Source organism: Gavia stellata, chromosome 6 (assembly GCF_030936135.1).
Source record: "Gavia stellata isolate bGavSte3 chromosome 6, bGavSte3.hap2, whole genome shotgun sequence".
NCBI lineage: Eukaryota > Metazoa > Chordata > Aves > Gaviiformes > Gaviidae > Gavia > Gavia stellata.
The window spans coordinates 9,663,211-9,682,381 of record NC_082599.1 but is presented as its reverse complement, the minus strand read 5'-3'; the positions used below and the strand labels follow the sequence as shown (position 1 = coordinate 9,682,381).

General features: G+C 39.5%; 1 protein-coding gene across 1 annotated transcript in view; it reads right to left on the bottom strand.

The window, feature by feature from the left end:
- The window catches only part of RBM33 (RNA binding motif protein 33), a 102,307-nt gene that overhangs the window by 25,314 nt on the left and 57,822 nt on the right, over window positions 1-19,171 (bottom strand). The window contains exons 11-15 of the mRNA XM_059818789.1: window positions 16,576-16,735; window positions 15,354-15,685; window positions 14,198-14,446; window positions 13,087-13,374; window positions 5,083-5,727 (exon numbers count right to left, since the gene is read on the bottom strand). Coding sequence (XP_059674772.1) covers window positions 5,083-5,727; window positions 13,087-13,374; window positions 14,198-14,446; window positions 15,354-15,685; window positions 16,576-16,735 — 1,674 coding nt within the window. The remainder of the gene's footprint in view (window positions 1-5,082; window positions 5,728-13,086; window positions 13,375-14,197; window positions 14,447-15,353; window positions 15,686-16,575; window positions 16,736-19,171) is intronic.

Sequence of the window (19,171 nt, the reverse complement as noted above, 5' to 3'; positions counted from 1 at the left end):
TCCCAGAGTGAAATCTTGCAGGTTGTAGCTGGCAGAGTCCTTTCTCAACAGCATTTACATTAGTACTGCTTCGAAGGTCTTGCCTATTTTGATACTCTAAATGACAAACGGGGTATCTGGGCATTCAAATACCATGGTTGCTGCAGCTCCCTCAGTCCACTCCTGATAAAATACAGACATTATTTATACTTCCTTCAAATACTGGGATACAAATAAACTGCAATGCCATTCTGCCTCTTAAAAAGTAATAGTATGGTATGCAGCGAGAGTTCTTGTGTTGTTTCTCACAGCTGGTAGGGCTGCAGAGCTGGGTGAAGGGCTCGCTCAAGAACTTGTCATGCAAATGCCAAAAATCTTAGTGTTTGTAACTCCTGACATTTTTAGATGAAAGGCGCTATAGAGCTTTCAAGTCAAATATTTTAATTAAACTTGAACATACACATGCAAGCAGAAACAAGTACAAACATTAAGCAAAGTTGGTTGATAAGGTTACATTATCAAACAAGAATCATCTCAATCAGTATCTTTTTCCACATTTAGAACTCCATATTCGTCTCTTACACTTCCCAGTTATTCTAAATATGAATAAAGTTGTCTATCTTCCATTCCAATTCTCTTTTTCTTTTTACAATCAGAGGACATTTTTTGTGACAGGCTTTTCAAACAAAAAGAACTTGCCAGACCTTTCTTCAAGCTTTTCAGATGAAGCATCATCTCAGGTTTTCAGGAATTATGATCACTAATAAGATACTGCTTCTAATCCAACCGGGAACACCGAGATTTTAATGTATTTTTTTATATCTCTCTCTCTCTCTCTGTATTCATGAAAAAAACTCATTGTGCAGCTTTCCACAGAGACAAAGATTGGTGTGTTCTTCATGCAGCGTAAGAACCAGCATTTTCAGGCCTTTGGGACAGACACACATCTCTCTGAGCATGGCAGGCCATTTTCTGGCTAGAGAGAAATCACCCAACAATGTAAGATGACTGAGTGATACAGAGAATTTAAGACAGTACCATTTCCCACAGAACATCCAACTAAATGAAAAAACATGTTCAGCACATATTTCATATGATCTTCTGATATTTAAGGTTGTAGCTGGCACAAACCTTTTCTCCCCGGACTAAAGACACTTCCAATATATTGGCTTAAGGAATTCAATTGCACTTGGTACTAGAACTCTTTACCAACAGACTGATGACAGAGCCCAAATGAGACCACCACAAACAGCCAAGGTGTTAGAAAACATGCCCCATCAAGAGGGAGTGAAGGACATGAGCGCTCAGAAACAGTTAAGAGATCTTAGAGACAGCTACAAAGAGGGATATAAATTCTTTCCCATGTCTCTTGAAGTATAATACAATTAGTCATAGATTGAAAATTGCAGCAAGAAAAAGTGGTGTGGTCACTAAGAACATTCTCCTAAATGTACAGGTTAGACACTGGAATAGATGGCCAAAGAAATCTCCAGTAATGAGATCTCAGAAAAAGGTTGGTCGAATTTGCCATGAATGCTACAGAGTTCATTCCCGCTTCAAGACAGAATAAATTATTTCTATGGTCCTTCCACCCCTATTTTCCACAATTTTATCATCACATTTTTAAGTGATTTATTAGGGTGTTTCTTCCCAAAAAACAACACTCTACAATCTCGCTGAGCTTATTCTTATACGTATCTTTAGAACTGACTTCAGGCTCCTCACCAAGCCAGGCAAATCTTAGATGTGTTCTTAGTAAAATATGCAAGTATGAATACTTAGCAAATATGCCTGAACTCCTGTATCTGAAAAGGACAGGTCTGAAGAAATGCCACAAAGCACACAGGATCCATCAAAAAAATATTTGGGCCTCCATGAAGAAACCCCCCAAAAAATCAAAGTTCATCTGCTAAACACTAAGCACTGCCTCATTTTCCAGCAACATAACATTTAAAGGAGTAATTAAAATGGAAAACTGTTCACTGTACTGCCATTCCTGCATAAATTACAGGAGTATTAGGCATATCAGTAGGGGGGTGGGGGGGTGGATGTGTTTAAGAAAGCATCAACAAACAAAATCATTAATGACAGTACCTAACGTGTCACCTTGATATGCACTTAGTCTGACATACAGGAAATGCTCAATCATTTTCTACTTCCCTTTTCTTCAAGTATAAGAAGCCATAAATTAAGGAAACTTACGCATCAGATAATAAAAATAAAAAAGTGGACAAATAAAAATATTTCTTGGAATTTAATTAGTAATTCTTACAATTCCATAAAAATACTTAAAAAGCAAAATCCTCTCAAGAGAGAATATTGTGGAAACATATGAAAGGCCATTTTACCTTCTTAAGTAACAAGGGATACTGCTATCTGTCAGAGATCCCCAGTAGTACTGCAGTGCCCAGCAACATAAATAAACAGTTAGAAACTTAGACTGGGAAAGATACTGCCCTCAAGAGAAGAAACCATTCTCTTCTGACAGTATTTGTAACCGTAAGTCTCACCAATACACCAAGTACCTCTCCTTAACTGTTAAACAAAAAACATCAGCACCAGCAATGCAACACCATTTAATCCTGTTCTACGGATGGTCATACTAAATCTAGAACAGTCCTTGCTACCAGCTCCTGTTTTATGTCAATTTGCTCTAGACAGAGTTAGTACGAGTCTGGCTTCAATAAGCTTCTTCAGCTGAGAGCTCTACTATTGTTCTGTACCATGGCTGGCAGGCTGAAAGAGAAGGGACTTCCCAAGTCTTTACCAACATGAATCAAGAGCGCTTCGAAAAGGAACGTGCATTGTGTCTAACTGTAAGCCATCTCACTCGTACATGGGTACTCAAAACACCTCTGCACAAAAGAGCTCTAGAAAGGAGAAAGGGTACAAGTGATTAGACTGAGAGAAACAGCAGAGTTGCTTACCTGCAGGATCAAGTCAGAGCATAAGAGATACCGGCCATCCCTTTGGCCAAAGGCAGGGCATTAGAGGAAGCACAATTACATGCTAAGGAGAACGGCTAAGAAAAAATGAGATTTGGCTTTTGCTTTGCATTTAGGGTTGAGGCAAAAGTTGTGAAAGTAAGTAAAGCATGTGACAGGACTAAACACTAGAAATGGAAAGTGGTCTTTATAGTATTCAGAGTCCAAGCAGCTTTTAATTCTTCCTTAAAATTCTGTCAAAATAGACAAGATAGGCCCCCCTGCTGCTCAAATTTTCTTTTTTCTTGTGTGGTCAAAGAAACAAAGTCATAGATTCAGCTTGTCACTAACTGATAAAAAATTAATCAACTATCTCGATCAGTGTTAAAACAGCTAGTTGCAACACTTGCTTTTACTCTTCCGCAGTTGGAAGGAAAACTTAAAATGTCCATGGCAATACGAATAAAGTAACAAAGGCTACGTGTAAAGAACCTGCTTTACCTTGCTAAAACCTCAGTATCTGAAAGTTAAGAAGGACAGGGCAAATCTGCTCCTGTATACAATGAAAGAGGGGTTACACATGCATTTATTGAAGCTCATTGCTCTTGCTTACCATGAGACTTATCTGAAACATGTAATTTATGGTTTTCTGAAATGAGCATTATGATAAAAACTATTTCATTGCAAATGCTAGTTTGGGCACTGCTAACCATTTGTTAGGAAGAGCTGTATACAGTGGTGACTGACATTGTTTTGTTTCACCACATAATAAAAAGTTGTGCATGATTGCTTTATTCAATTATTCATGAATAACAAAGCTGTCATACCTCTTGCAGGCCACTGGGATTCCTGCAGACATATTTATAAATAAATATTTTTTTAGCGCAACAGAAGCAATTTCTTTCAACTTCTTGTACTTTATTCTTCTGTACTTAAGTTACCATGTCTGAAGAATTAGACATCCTCCAAGTCAGGTTGTTGTCAGCTCTAATTAGTCAGTAACGTCCTTTACGTTAATAATGTGAAGGACCACATTATCATTATGCAATTCACAATTTTAAGCGTATTTAAGTTTTATAAGCTGCAGAAAAACATTTACAAAATGAAGTTAAGACTTCGGCATTTCGACTACCTCTCCATTTCTACAGAGCAAAGCCTAGCCTCCAAGGCCTTGTTCAGTCCCTGTTAACACACTGTTCACTTCATTACAGATTACAGCAGTTCTGCAAGTTTCCCTAATTAATGCTCTGAATAATTTAAGAAGCATTCTTCCAAAAAAACACCTCTAATGTACCACAGCATTAAACCACATCACATCCTTCTTTCCTCCTCAGCATATACCCAAGGACAGATTTCACACTGGCAACACCATCTTGCTACGTGCCCTCATCTCTGTTTCTTCAGAGCCCTAACAAATTAACTTGTCTTTTCCTTAAGACAGAAGAAATTTGGTCGAGATACTTTCAAACCAAAGCTCTGGATGTTAAATATGCACACTACCATCAAGACCAGTATTGTGAGTCCTCTACAACACCGGTGCTCAAGGGACACTGCAGATAATAGACCCTTCATCACAAGATAAGGAAATCTCATTTAGATGCAGAAGTGAAATGGTAACGTTTTAAACCCAGCCTCTAACAGAAAACATCCCCCTCCAATATACTGCTTAAATTAGTTTCACAACATGCTTCCCAAGAAAATAAAAACAATCTTCCCTTGAGTACAGAAACCACACTAATGCCAGCACCTGCACACAACTAAATTAGGTGGCTTCAACTGCCGAATAAGCAGAGTCTAGCTTTTTAACCAAACCTTAAGAACAGCCATCCAAATCCTATTCTCTGACCAATTATCAGAACTACCAACTGCAAGCAAAAGGAGCTCAGTTGAGGAGTCCTTCAGACTCCAGTTACAATGAACTTAAAAGAAAGGAGTATCATTTCAATGTGATTTCAGTGATAAACACCTGGCAGTAAAGCATCACAGCAAACATCGATTTCTGAATAACTGCTAATAACTTAGAGTTCTGAAAATATAAAATATGGATTATTAGGTCTGCTAAACCTGCTACTTCCCTCATCAGCTTAGGCCCATTTTTTATTTTGGGATTACACGGAATGAAACACACAAAACCAAACCATGACGACACACACACACGAGATGAGCCTTGGAAACTTACCCCTCCTGACAACTTAATCACCCTGACTTTGCTGCCGACATGGGGCCCATCTCCACTACCACTGTTTGTCCGCTGCATGACAGTCCTTTTCACACCAGGTTTCAGTTCCTGGGGCCTTGGTTGTGCCGAAGCCACTCGAGCAGTCTGTGTCGTGGGCAGTGATGCTGTAGCAGGTTTTGTCTGTAATACTTTCTGCGATGCCTGAGGCTGACTCGGAGGTATTGTTCTAGTCTGCCTCAGCTGCTTCACTGGCTTCATCTGCTGTCCTTGATACTGCATATTCGCCCCGACCTGTGGGAAATCTGTGGGTTTGGGTTGGATATTTGGAACTACCATATCTTGCTTTTTAACAAGGAGTCTGTTTTTCACATTTTGCCTGGTCTGTAAGCCAGAGTGGGGTATGTAAGGGCTGCCATTGGTGGGGAACTCAGAGGAATCGTCCTCCTGCTGCATGTAGGACTGTTGCGTAGAAGGTTGTTGCTGCTGCTGCTGCTGCTGCGCAAGTCTTTCAAGCAATTCTCTCTTCCGAGCACCAGCCTGCTGCTGCCGTCTCAGCTCCTTTTGTTTCAGAATTTCTTCTCTTAGACGCTTCTGCTCTTCTATCTTCAAGCGATACAATCTAGTTTCTTCATCTTCATCTGGATACTACAAAGGAAAAAACAAATGAATTTACAAAATTCTCAACAAATGCCCAGCGTGGTCAAGACATTCAATTGTTGTTCCAGATGCCGTAAAGTTGTAACTCTCTGAAGAGCTTTTTAAATTATCCCTGAAACCAAACTAAGGCTGTTAGTGGACTGTATCTGCTGGTAAGGTTTATTTGCTATTCATTACAGACAAACAGCTCAAATCTGCTTTAGCACTTAGATATACTACTTCCTAGACAGAAATAAAAAAGAAAAAAAGCTGTAATACCAGTTGAGAAATCTTCTCAGAATACTAAAAAAAAAAAAAAAAAGGAAGTTTTACAAATTGGAACTCATTTAGAAGTTTCTAAAACCAATTAAACTATTAATATAATTCAAGATATCAAAATATGTTTCAAACGGAAAGTAACAATACGGACACAACCCACTGTCACACAGGTTTTATCTTGCTCTTTTCTGACAAAGTAACAAAAGGTAGGGTGGTAAATGACCTGAAAGGCCCTGATTAGAACTATTGATTTTTCTCACAGAATTTTCAGCCTGATCTCAAACTCATTTGTCACACAATAATTGGTTATAATGAACAGCACAAGTCAATCTCTCTGACCTTGAACTCATGCACTCTCTTCAGAATCAAAATGTTGCCAAATGCAGTGTTGGAATATTAATGGTATATAGAGAATGCCTTTAATATTCCAGCCCTGGGCCCTTCTGAAAGTATTAAACACCATCAAATAACCTTTCTAAAGATTCTTCAACTTTGGCACAACGGGTTCTTATGAAAAGCTGTACAAAAATGGACAAGAGTCAAGGAAATGCAGATTCTCATCATCCTGAAAAAGAAATCAAATTGCTTTTGCAATACAATCACATGCATCTTTCAAAATTACAAAGCATACTTTTCCATTATTTTATTTTTTTCTTTTCAACCATTTGAAATATTAAGTTAGAGACTTGTAGAGACTGCTTACAAATGGTAATGAGCACAACATTCTACTCAAGATGTATTAATCCTCCCTAACAAAAACAGGCTCTCAAAGTAACAATACTTTGCATGTTTGTAAATTACAGCATAAAGAATGCTAAGACTTGTCTCAAAAACTGTGAATCCGTGAACTCAGGACCTTGCAGTAACTGGGTGCAAACTCTTGTCAACACAAATGGCATTTTTTGCACAAATACAACACAAGTGTGCAACAACAGATTCACTTGTTTTTTGGTGATGTGGTGGTTTTTTTCTTTTTTTTTTTTTTAATTCAAGTGCTTTTATTCCTAGTACATCCCAGAATCTTCCCCAACCCACGGAGAAAAAAAAAAAAAAACAGAACAGATCCAACCATAAAGTTGGTTCACAGATATTAAAGCCCAGTAGAGTTGTGTCTGTACTTGTAGAATCCACATGCACAAATCCTGAATGCTTGTTTCCTTCAGATACAACTGCTTCTTCCCTGAGCACCTATTGATAGGGATTATTCCCACAGTGACTAAGAAATAGGTGCATGTCTCACACTAGAAGTCCAGTCTAAACAATGGCTAAAATAAGGCTTCAACAAAACTGGATTTTTTTTTTTTATTTTTTTTAAATATGGGCTATAGTTCTGGGATGAGGTCTAACACTGTCCTTTTTAGCAGAATGGATCATATAGCAAAAGGTTCTGATCTTCCTCTACACTTTTCAGACTACAACGGTGGTAATTAATGACTACTCACTATAACAACTAGAATACAGGTCTTTGTTGATAGATTGTAACAGGAATGTACTTCTACAAACTAAAATGGGGAGTGGAAGGAAACTCAAATATTTTATCTTATACTGAAAACTGGAGATGCTGGATTGTAGTAAAAAAAAAAAAGAACAAGACCCTTACAAAATACAGCAAAAGGACAAGACCCTTAAATGTAGTTTGCACAGGATGACAAAATACATAAAAGTTCCAGATAGGAGGAAGATGTGCCGTTATGCACATCCTAATTCAACGAATAAAATTTTCAGTCACTTTCAGAGACAGTAAATATCTCAGTTACTGAAATTATCCAAACAGAAGACCTCTTCCACTTAAGGAATTAGTTTATGCACTTGCTTTGCTTTAGATCAGAATATTCTACATTTTATCTAAACAAGTTTGATGGATGCCAGTGAGCCAGTATCAAATTTACCTTTGGAGGTAACGCTGTGGCGTTTTTTTATATTCAATTGAGGGTATCAATACCAATACCAGCTAGAATGAGACCGGCTCTTCTATCAGCTTTTATTATCAGGGACCTGTCTGCTCATATTATCATCTAACCAGTTCTGAAGGCCTTGGAAGATGTAGATCACGATCTAGTAAGTACAACACACTAACTCAAAGACTACATATAGCAGCACAGAGATGTGTACTTTGCGGTACTCTTAAATGAGTCTTGCCAGAGGACAAGGAATGAACATGCTGAGGGACTCGGACCAATATGTCCGTGCAGTATGGATAGATACACTGATTTCAACTACACTAGCATTAAACACAGAAGACAACTGACAAACTGTATTACCAACACATATGAAGTTAGGTGAATGCTTAGTAGAATCTTCAGGCAACTTGATCTCAAAAATAATCTGAAATTTTCCTTTCGGGAATTCAACTCAGTACTTAGGAAATCAGTACGGGTCCTAGGAAGTCAATTCCTTTTTAAAGGGTAAGCTTTGAAATCAAGGGCCAAGAGCTCTGAGGTTATATGACAACTGCGGCATTGGCCCGTTAACGGGCTACAGGTAGACCTAAATCCCTCATTGTCATAAGCAAGTTGCTACTACTGTTAAGTTCTCAGTAAAATACCCTTGCAGCTAGAGTAAGACCAAACAATATGAAGACCCTGTGATCATTAATAAAATACTTGAACTAGGAGTCAGGTTTAATTGTAATTAGTTGTGCAATGACTCAACAGTACAGATTCAGAACGGGCAAACTCCTCACTAGGTTGAAAACAAGGGCAGTTAAGACTTGTGCTGCTTAGCTGTATGAGCACCTTATATATACTATACTATGGAGAGTGTGTGTGTATACATATATATATAAAAAAGACCTGTAGTATATATAAATGACCTATACTATGTAATAAGGAGCTTCATCACACAGAACAGGCAAGACAGTTTATCGGGTCAAGATGGAAACAGTATGCAATGCCTATTGCTAATGATTTTCATCCCATTAGTTTAATAAGCCCAGTAGAGATTTCTCCAACAAGCAGTACCACTGCTAAAAAAACCCCAAAACCAAACAAAAAAACAGCAAGCAACTGCGAGAAAGCAGACATCCTTCAAAGATGTCAAAGTTCGCAGCTTGTGTTTGGAAGTTTCCTGCCAAAAACAACATTCTCTGTAGGTGAAGAAGCAGAAGTTGAAGCAGCCTTTTTCCTAGATAAACTCCTGACACTTCACCTTCTTCTATAGAAAACTCCACAACTCCTTTTACAGGAGGCTACAGATTACAAGGCCAGAGATGCGAAGCAGTTCCCTTGGTTTTTGTGGAGGGTTTTTTTTGGTTGGGCTTTGTAGTCAGTTGTTTTTGTTTGTTTTTTTGTTGTTGTTTAGGGGTTTTTTTGGGTGGTTTTGTTTGTTTGTTTAAAGTGGAGATTCTCATCTGTCTTTGAACAGTTCTTGAACACGATGTATTTCGTTGTAGTTTGAAGGAAACACCAAGACTTAGCCATAGGTTTTCTTCTCCCTTAAGGTCCAAAGAGGCTTTGTTGGTACGTGCCAGAAGAAAATGTTACAGGCTGCTTTTCCGAGTCTAACTGAAGAGCAGCAGTAAGAGAATCAGCTGTCCTACATCATTTTCCAGGATAACTTAGAATGGCACTGTTGATTGAGGAAAAGACAGCAAAGACATGCTCTAAAACAAGGGATTAAGTTTTCTACTGTAATTTAAGTCCTAGTATCAGTAGTAGCTTGCTTCTCATACAGTGATGTAAAAAAAAAAAAAAAAAACAAAAAACCAACTCACACCTTTTTAGAGGTCTGCAGGCTTTATTACTGGTTAATAGAAATCAATGCAGACTCATAATAACCAGATACTAGAAGTGTTCTGGCTTGCTATCAATTGACAAAAAAGGAATCATGCAACCAGGCTCACTTGTGTCCCTCAACAGAGTGGGTACAAGGACAGAGCAATCAAAATGGTTTGATCTGTTGCATGCACACAAATCTATTCAGCAGGTTTATCTTTATTTTTTCAGTTGTAACATTAGAAACAAAAGAGGCTAGAATCATTTGTCCAAAAAGTCATGACAAGTCTTTGTAAAAGGTAAGGCCAGATCCAAATTACATCATTTGGTTGCCTGTGTTCAAAACCACAAAGTATCTTAAATAAAGGCACCCACATACACATCACACATTTCACATTACTGATGACATCAGCTCCTGAACCCCAAAAAAGTATGAGTCAACCTACAAAACACAGGTGCTATGCATTTTGGACAAACAGGAGGAGAATTAAGAACAAGGTTACAAGTTACTCTGAAGCACACTGCCCTCTTGCGAGCTTCCAACTAGAAAAAGACTGTGACAAGAACAATCTTCTAAGCACAAGATAGGAGGCACCATTATCAAAATTTGGCAATCAAACCTATTTATACTGGAGAAAACTCAAATTTAGACATGTACAATTTTTCAGGTAATTAATTTCAAAAAAAAGATTTAGATACATTTGCTGTAGTAACTTAGTGTAGCAACTATTTTCCATATTGCAAGCCTTATTAAAAAAAGACAGCAACATAAAATCCAACTACCCAGCTTCAAAATTTACTTGATATAGGAGAATGGAATGTGAAGGTTTTCTTTCAGTACATCAGGGACATTAACTGCAATATAAGTAGTAATATCAGTATACCTATGATCATGCAGTGCTCTACTAATGTCTCTCCTGTTCTGAGTTCCAATATCCATTTCTTCTAAAGAGATTCACATCAGTTTTTAATCTTCTAGTCAATCAGGTTGCAAACCTTTCAAATAACTATTTTGAAGGTGAGCAAAACCTTTAATAGACAATATTGCTATTTTTTTTGTGCTTCTTGAATGATAGGGTATTCATAAATATGGCCACTGACTCTTCAGGAAGAAGGATGGAAAGAAAAGTCTTAATAATTTTCCAGTTGAAGACACTTGCAAAAATAACCTGCCCAATTCAGTTATGAGCAATACAGCTAGAAAAAAATGACACAACTGAACTGTTTCTCATCGTCACAGAAAGCAAAAGAACAAGACAAAGTTAACTAATTACAGGAAAAACACACAAAAAAGACTGGAAAACATTACAATCTGCCTAAGGAGAGAAACGTAATAACCTACATTACAACAATAGTGAAGAATATGATTAAATGCTTAGAAATGAACATTACTAGTGCAGCAACACTGTTTATAGAAGTGACAATAAGCGGCGTCAGTGAACAAGACTACCGCAGCAGCACAGCTGAAAAGGGACAACCGCCACTACACCATTGTTTGCAGCACAAGGCTCCATTTCAAGTCTGCTTTGAAAGGAGAAGGGTTCTATGTGCCCACACATTCACACACTTTTCTAGTACTTGCCAAGTGTATCTACAAAGGCTTTAGCTTTATGGTCAATAATAGGAAACACTAGGAGACATCACTTTTTCCAAGGCAACTTTTTTATCCTGTTTTGCAAAAACTTACATGAAACAGGTATCAAACTGTTTTCAAAGATAGCTTTGGCACAGAGATAAAAAGAAAGCTTTATTTGTCAAATCAAGAATTAGTCTTATAACTACAGGTTTGTTAAGATATGTTTAAAACTTAAAATGGAGAGAACAAGATGACTGCTTTGTTTGGTTTTGGGTTTTTTTTTGTTTTGGGTTTTTTTTTTTAAAATTCATTTGATTAAAAGGAGTGAAAAATATTAATTCATTTTTCTAAACATTGCCAGAGATATTCTGGAACTAATGCCTTAATTTTCATATGATTAAACTATGAAAGAACTTTAAGATGTGTTAAGATGGGGAGGCCTGTAGCCAATTTGCTTCAAAACTTACCTTACTAATGTCCTGAAAGACAGAGGCTTCTCTACAAGGCACTGCATTTTCTGTGACTTAGATTATTTCAAGAGACTGAATTGAGGTGAAGGGGATTACTTAAGTAATTTTTTCAAAAAAGATCAAAATTAAAAGCTGAAAAGCTGAAGTAAGGATTTTTCTTTTATATTACCATTGAAAAGCAAGTGCACAGGAGGTCAAACACTGCTAGCTATGGGTTTCTTTTGTGCCTCATTTGTGAAAATTAGTTATGACCATCCCTAATTCAAGAACAAGATGAAAAGCTAATCATGAGCAGCTTAAAGGGACGACAGTATTATCACAATTAAAGCTTTCAACAGTTGTTGAAGAAAACCTGGTCCTTGAGACAAGATTCATGGTCAACTAAACTATAAAGATTTACAGTTCTGCTCACAATAACCTGACACTCAGAAATTATACAGGCTGCATTCAGCCATCATGTTCCTCCGGTACCTCCTGATGTTCAGGATTAACAGCACCATCAGTGCAATCCTACCCAGTCTCTCAAACTAACAGTGCTCATGGAGAGTCTTCTATAGCTTCCAGGAGGATCTTTGCAGGGAAATGGTCATCTGTTCACACTGCACGATCCAGTGGAGCCCAAAACACTGGCATCTCATTTTTTGATTGTGCAGAGTACTAGCAGAGCAAACAGCATCCTTTTCCCCAAAATGAAAAACTTGAAAGCATCTCTTATCTTCCCTCATGTCAAAAGGTTTCATAAAAAAAACAAGAGCAAGAAGCTCCATGGATGCTGGAGCTGCAACCTCCTGCATGAGTGCTCAAGACCCTAGAGGAGACTGGGCAGCCTAAAGGAAAACAGCATGAGGAAGACAGCTCTCTCAAACAGCCCTTTTTTTTGAGCCATAAAGCATCACAGGAAGTGGAAAAGAGGTTTGCTGACTTAGAAAGAAGTGATTACCTGAAAAAAAACCTGATCCTCATCCTGGAAGCCAAAAATGGGCACAATGGCTATTTCAGAGGCTTGTATCACTGATGACCTTTACACAGCCTCTGTCTTTTCATAGTAGGAATGACTCCTCCTCCTGCAAAACAGACTCACCACAGCCCTGCCAACCTTCCAGACCTTTTGTTAATCAATAGAGACTGGTTTTGCTACCACATTAAAGAGGAAAGTGCAACTCAGAAGGGAGGCCTCTAGTGGCATCAAAAATATTGGGTGAATAATACATTAGGCATGCTTACAGTTCCCAAGTCAGACTAGAAAAGTTTTTAAAAGGTGGGAGTTTGGGGTTTTTTTTGGTTGTTTTTTTGTTGTTGGTTTTAAAAAAAAACAAAACAAAAGCCTTACCTCTGGTTCAGATTTTACTTCTGATTTTGCTTGGCCCACTGGTGTGATTGCTTTAGCTTTCATCTCAGGCCTTCCCTGTGAGTTTCCAACACCAGCTACAGACTTGGTGGCAGACATCGTGCTGGTAATTGGTTTGACCTGAGCAGCTGGGGTAGAGGTTCGCCTGTTGTTGCTCATTTCCATAGCATGTGATGGTGCTATCGGCAACTCACGCAAGTTACTATTTCTTGGAGCAGTTGACTGTAGCTGCTGATTTGGACGCTTGACAATATTTTGTGATGGTGTATTCTGAAAAGCAGAAAATTAAAAAACTGCAGACTTTCACTACAATCCAGAGTAAAGTGTTTCCTGTTTCACATTTTTATGATATAGTTAAGTTTGGGGAAAAAAGCTCTTTAAAGAGGCACAATATTTTCAGTGCGAAAAGAAAAATAACAGAAATGAAAACATTTAAACAATGGTTTTATTTTCCTTTAATTAAAAGCAAAACTGAATCTCGCTTGTTGAACATCTTTCTCAGAAATTGGCTTCACTGTGTGATTTATTTTCCTAATCAAAGCAATTATTCTGAAGTACAGTCACACTGTCTTGAGCATTGCTTCAGACTGTTGTACTACCCCAACCTACCAAGCAACAGAATATTCTGCACTGAAGCAAACTCACAAGACCTGAATGGTACTATCTGAACCAGAAAGCTTATTAGCAGTGGTACAGAGGGGCCGTCAAATTGAAAGACAGTGTCAGAGAACTGGGCTCCCACACAATCACAGGCTACCAGCAGTTTTAAAATCTTACTAAGCAAACCTATCTTCCAAAAAACCTTTATTGCCAGTTCTTGGGCAACTGCATCATCTTTTATTGGACCAAAAGCAAGAAAAACACTGAAGACTGGAGGAGAAAAGTAAAAGGGAAAGATACACATGCTATTTTTGGATGTAGGTTATAAAATGATCAAGGCAGAAAAGGAGCAAGAAATGGCGAAAGAAGGTGACAGAGCAGGATGGAATAAATGGGACTTAAAAACCACACTGGTGAGTTTTGAAACCTGTGCTTACATGCCTGTTATCCATGCAGGACTATGCAAGGCAACACTGATGTATGTGGCACTTACATGTCTTGGCTTCATTGGACCCTGTCGCGGCTGACACTGCATCCTGTTGTTATTTGGCTGCTGCTGCGTGGCCTGCATATGAGGCCTGAACTGTGGCTGGTTCATGGGCATCAATGGCTGTGGTGGCCCTTGGAGATGATGATGATGTTGCTGCTGCTGCTGCTGGTGATGGTGCTGCTGCTGCTGCTGGTGATGGTGCTGCTGAGGCTGAGGCTGTGGCTGAGGTTGTAATGGAGGATGCAAGGGACCCTTCACATGAAGAGAAAGATTATTTGTTTTTAGTTTCAAGTAATAAACCCCTGAAAAGTAGCTCCAGCCTCCCAAGTCCTCAAAACATCTGTAAGCAGCTATGGACCAGGGTAAACCAAAAATACACTGAGTAAAAACCAGACTAACAGAAGCTGTGCAAGGTAGTTCTACACTTAAACCTCTGTAAGTCAACAGCTGAAGTGGAAAAAAACAAATGCAAGGGTTCCTGCCCTCTACCCCCTTTTCTAATGACTTTTAAACTGTTTGGATTTGGGTGTCTGGGTTTGGTTTTTTTTTTTCCCCCCCCTTTTGTTTTTTTCCCCCAACATCACCAGACTTCAGGATTTCCCCACGTTCAAAACACAGACACCACGAAAAGAAAGCCGCACAAGGCCCACCGAACATGCAGGGCCCTGCGCATCCCCAAAACATTTACCCGCTTCAAGCAGCGACTCAGCTTCCTCCCGGTTGGCGGGAGGCGCCCGGCTCCCTGCCGGGATCCGCAGCTGAGCGGCAGAGGGCGCTCCCGCCCTGCCGCTGACCCCACCGGCCGGGGCAGCGGGGCCGGGGCAGCGGGGCCGGGGCAGCGGGGCCGGGGCAGCGGGGCCGGGGCAGCGGGGCCGGGGCAGCGGGGCCGGGGCAGCTCTCCCGACCTCTGCGGAGCTAAAGCAACTCAATGAGGCAGGGCCGGGCTGCAGGCTCGCTATCGGAAATACGTTAGCGCTGGCAACTGGGGAGCAAATTAATCACTCGTCAGGCACAGCAATAAAGTGTTACAGGCCCATCTGCCTCATACCTGTAATCTCAAATAATTCCACTTCAGTTACGTTAGTCCTATAAGCCTACAGGGCAGCACTGGGCCACTTCACACATCTCCTGTAGGCCCCTTCCTGCTGCAGACCCATACCTGCATGCTGGGCTGCGTGTGTGCGGCGAGGAAGGGCTGTCCCGGAGCCTGCAGGAACTGCTGCCTCGGAGGGATGAACGGCCGCGGATTTGCTGAACCCGGCTGGTTGAAGTGGAGGATCCCCACCGGACCTTGAGGCTGCATGTTCGGCCGTACCGGCCGCTCTCTTGGAAACACTGGTTGTTGTCCCTGCTGATTAAACGCTGGCCCGGGCTGGCTGAACGGCATTGGATTTTGGGTAGGGACAGGATGCGCGCTATTAAGAAGCGGTGGAGGTGGCGGTGGTGGGGGGCTCCGCTGCTCAAACAAGTGATGGCTTGGAAACCTTGGATCTGTGGGAATCAGGTAAGTACGTAAATGACAACCCCCTTGGGACACAAACACACTTTCAAAATACAAAGCTCTATTTTGATTTGGAAAAGTAACCTGAAATTTGTAGAAAGCAAAATCGTATGAGATATTTTCATTTTAAGAGCTACCCTCAAGGTTACATTTCTCTTGTTTCTGCCACCTGTGTATAAAAGGAATTGATGCTTGAAAGATCAGCACAACTGGTAATTCGCTGGAATTAAGAATACCTCTTATAAATTATACTCTAATGAAATCAATGAAAGATTCCAGGGATTATAGTTGTTTTATAGTTGTTTTTAGTTTCAAGGTAATAAACCCCTGAAACATGTGAGAACTCACACAATTTTGATGCCATTTGCTGACCAGATATTTAGCAAATTTTTATATATTTTGTGTGTGCATGTAAAATAGCTATAAAATATACATTTTATATATGCACATTACGTATATATGCATATGTATATATACACACACACTACCTATTGTGTTTGCTATGCTGTATCATTTTAGCTAACCTTAACAGATTTCTTACAGTACACATTAGTCCAGATGGTTTAAAGAGTTACTAGTGGAAACCAAAGTGTATGGAGAGTACTAGTTATCTAAAATCTAACAAATCACAACAACTTTATTGCAACAATCACTTAGACACTAATTTTATTTTGTATCTGTATAAATACACAGATTGATGGTAGTTACAGATGGAGACACAAGTACTAGTCTAGCACATGTACTAGTCTGACTACATCCCACAGGGTGTTCTGATCTTCAGGCTCTTCTGAACACTTCGTGTTATATGATACACACTTACACTGCATAGCCACTTTACAAAAAGTGGGTTGTGTATGTTAATGGAAATGAAAATGCTTACCTGCTATGAAGAAAGGATCTCTTTCTTGAGGAGGTGGAGGAGGGAGTGGTGGTGGAGGTGGTGGGGGTCCTCTCCACTGGTCCTGCATTGGCAGCCTTGGGGCTTGGGAGAAGTTTGTAGGAACTGGTCCAGGCGTATGCTGCTGAAAGTCTGGAGGGCCCTATTTAATAAGACAGAACTGAGATTAAGACTACCATCCAGGAATTTATCTATTGTCTGCTATAACTTTTTTCTCTTAAAAATACACTTGCTTTATGAGTTATCTCCTATCATCTATACAAACTGGCAGCCCTTACTGTGTCATTCTTTCACAATGGAAGAGATATTAAACCCCAGTACAGTATCTTGAAGTTAATTCACAATGTTTTAATAATCACTAGCACCACAGGAATGCCATTTCTTCAAGATTATTGAAATCCATGCAATTATTGACCTTCTTTCCCATTAATCCAAAAAAATCTGAATGTCTACTTTAGAAGACATTCCTGACATTTATCTTCTTAAACCGTGCTATTCTTCACTGTCAATTTAGTACAATGTAAGCTACAGAAGTGAAGCAGCTTTACTTAAAAAAAAAAAAAAAAAAAAAGAGGGGAAGGACAATTTATGACATCCAGAAAATTAAAGAAATCATCTTTCAAAAGAAATAACATGAGAGTAACACTTCTGCCTATTCACAACTTAGCATCTGAAGCATTATCAAAAGAGTGCAAAATTATCTTTCCTCCAGTAAGTTTTTTTAAGATGTAAAGCGAGCCTTTACATATTGTAGAAAGCAGGATTTTAATCCAAAAGCAGAACTTTGCAGAAGCCACACTTAATTGAGTAATTCACACTATTATGATTTTTTATTTTATGTCAAAAGTTGACAAAACATGCTGGCAACCTCTGGTAACTGGAAGAAGCTATGCTTCATATAAATTATTATATTAACAAACATTTCCTTAGTATGTGTGAGTAAATCAAGTAAGTTAATGAAAATAACCTGAGAACATCCTTGTTTTCCTCTTCATATGGATTCTGAAATCAGTGGTACCATCTGTTCTGTCTAAATTTGATGCTCACCTTAAAGCTTGCCATTGCTGAAGACAAGCTTCCAAAACCACATTTCAGACCAAACACTCCCTGCTAGACTGAAATATAGTCATTGGCAAAGGACCAAACAACTAAGTTGCAGTGCTTATCATTTATCTATTGAGCTGCCCTCAACAACAGTACGTGCAGTCTCACTCTATCCTATTTGTACTGCAAAAATACTAGCATTTTAGGAAAATAATTTCTCACACAGCAAAAATAGGTATTTGCCCTGGAAACTGAAATCTACTCACTACCAAAGTAGCACAAGACAAAGGTGCTTCACACCCTTCTACCAGCACAATAGAACTGGGATTGGCAAGGCCCAATAACGTAGATGAGAGAGACACTGAGGATCACAGCCATTATTAAATCTGTGGCCTTCTTGAAAACACCTAAATGGGGATATGTGAGATACTAATACCTCTCATTTGGAAGCGAGACTGTGACTACTGATTTTATGCCATTATACAGCCATCAACTGTAAATACTTTATCATTCCTAGAGATTAAAGGGTCTATATCCCGTTGCCAGTACTCCTAGTCAGCCAGTCTCCTGTAAGTATTTCATTTAGTGGAAAGACATAATATTACACTCAAGCATGACAGTCCTCATAACATACATACTGTTCGTAGGAGGAACTGCTACGCTTCTGCAAGTGAACAGTTACCGATGCAAAATATTCTTGCCACTTCAGAAGAGACTAATGCCTTTGAATTTCACAGGCTGTCTGCAAACAACAGTAGTTGGAGGAAGAGGGAGCTATTTGGGATGGAGTAAGTGACATTTATTTGTCCCACCAAAATCCGTTCAGGTTTAGCTGAACAAGGCTGTTCAACTGCATTGCCCTTCCCTCGTGTTGAGCAGGACAGCGCTGGCTGCCTGCCAAAAGAGCAACTGCATACAAACCTTGAGGATCCTGACCCTTCGCTCCCAAAACACACCTCTACCATCACTGCATGTAGAAGCTGCCAGAGGTACTTTCAAACGAAGGTTAAATGCATTCCATCATCTTGGAAGCCTTGGTGATAAAAGCCTATTTCTGAAAGCCCTGCTCTTACAGCCATCCTAGGGAATACCCAGCACTTCCGCAAGCTGCACGGCTCGAGGGAGGCACCCAGCAAACCAACTGATATTTAGCTATTTAGTTATTAGTTTATCACTGCATAATGCATAAGGTCATTGCAACAGAGGCAGGGGAGAAACCAGTTCATCAGGGCAGTTTTCACACAAGATGGTTTTTATCTTCCATCTTATTTACTGCATGGAGTCACATGAACATGTGGTACCTGGGGAGAGAAAGCAGTCTCGACAGACAACCTGCTTTTTCCTGTTTTCTGAAAGCTTGACTTGGAAGCTCGGAAATTCTGCCTGTATTTTTCTCTAGACACAATATATGCCTACATGTATCTTAGCTATTTCTAAAATAGCCAGCGAAAAAAAAAAAAAGTGGAAACTTACTGAAACCTGGGTTAATAAAGCATATGTATGACATATCTGCCACCTGAGCTGAAGAACTGGC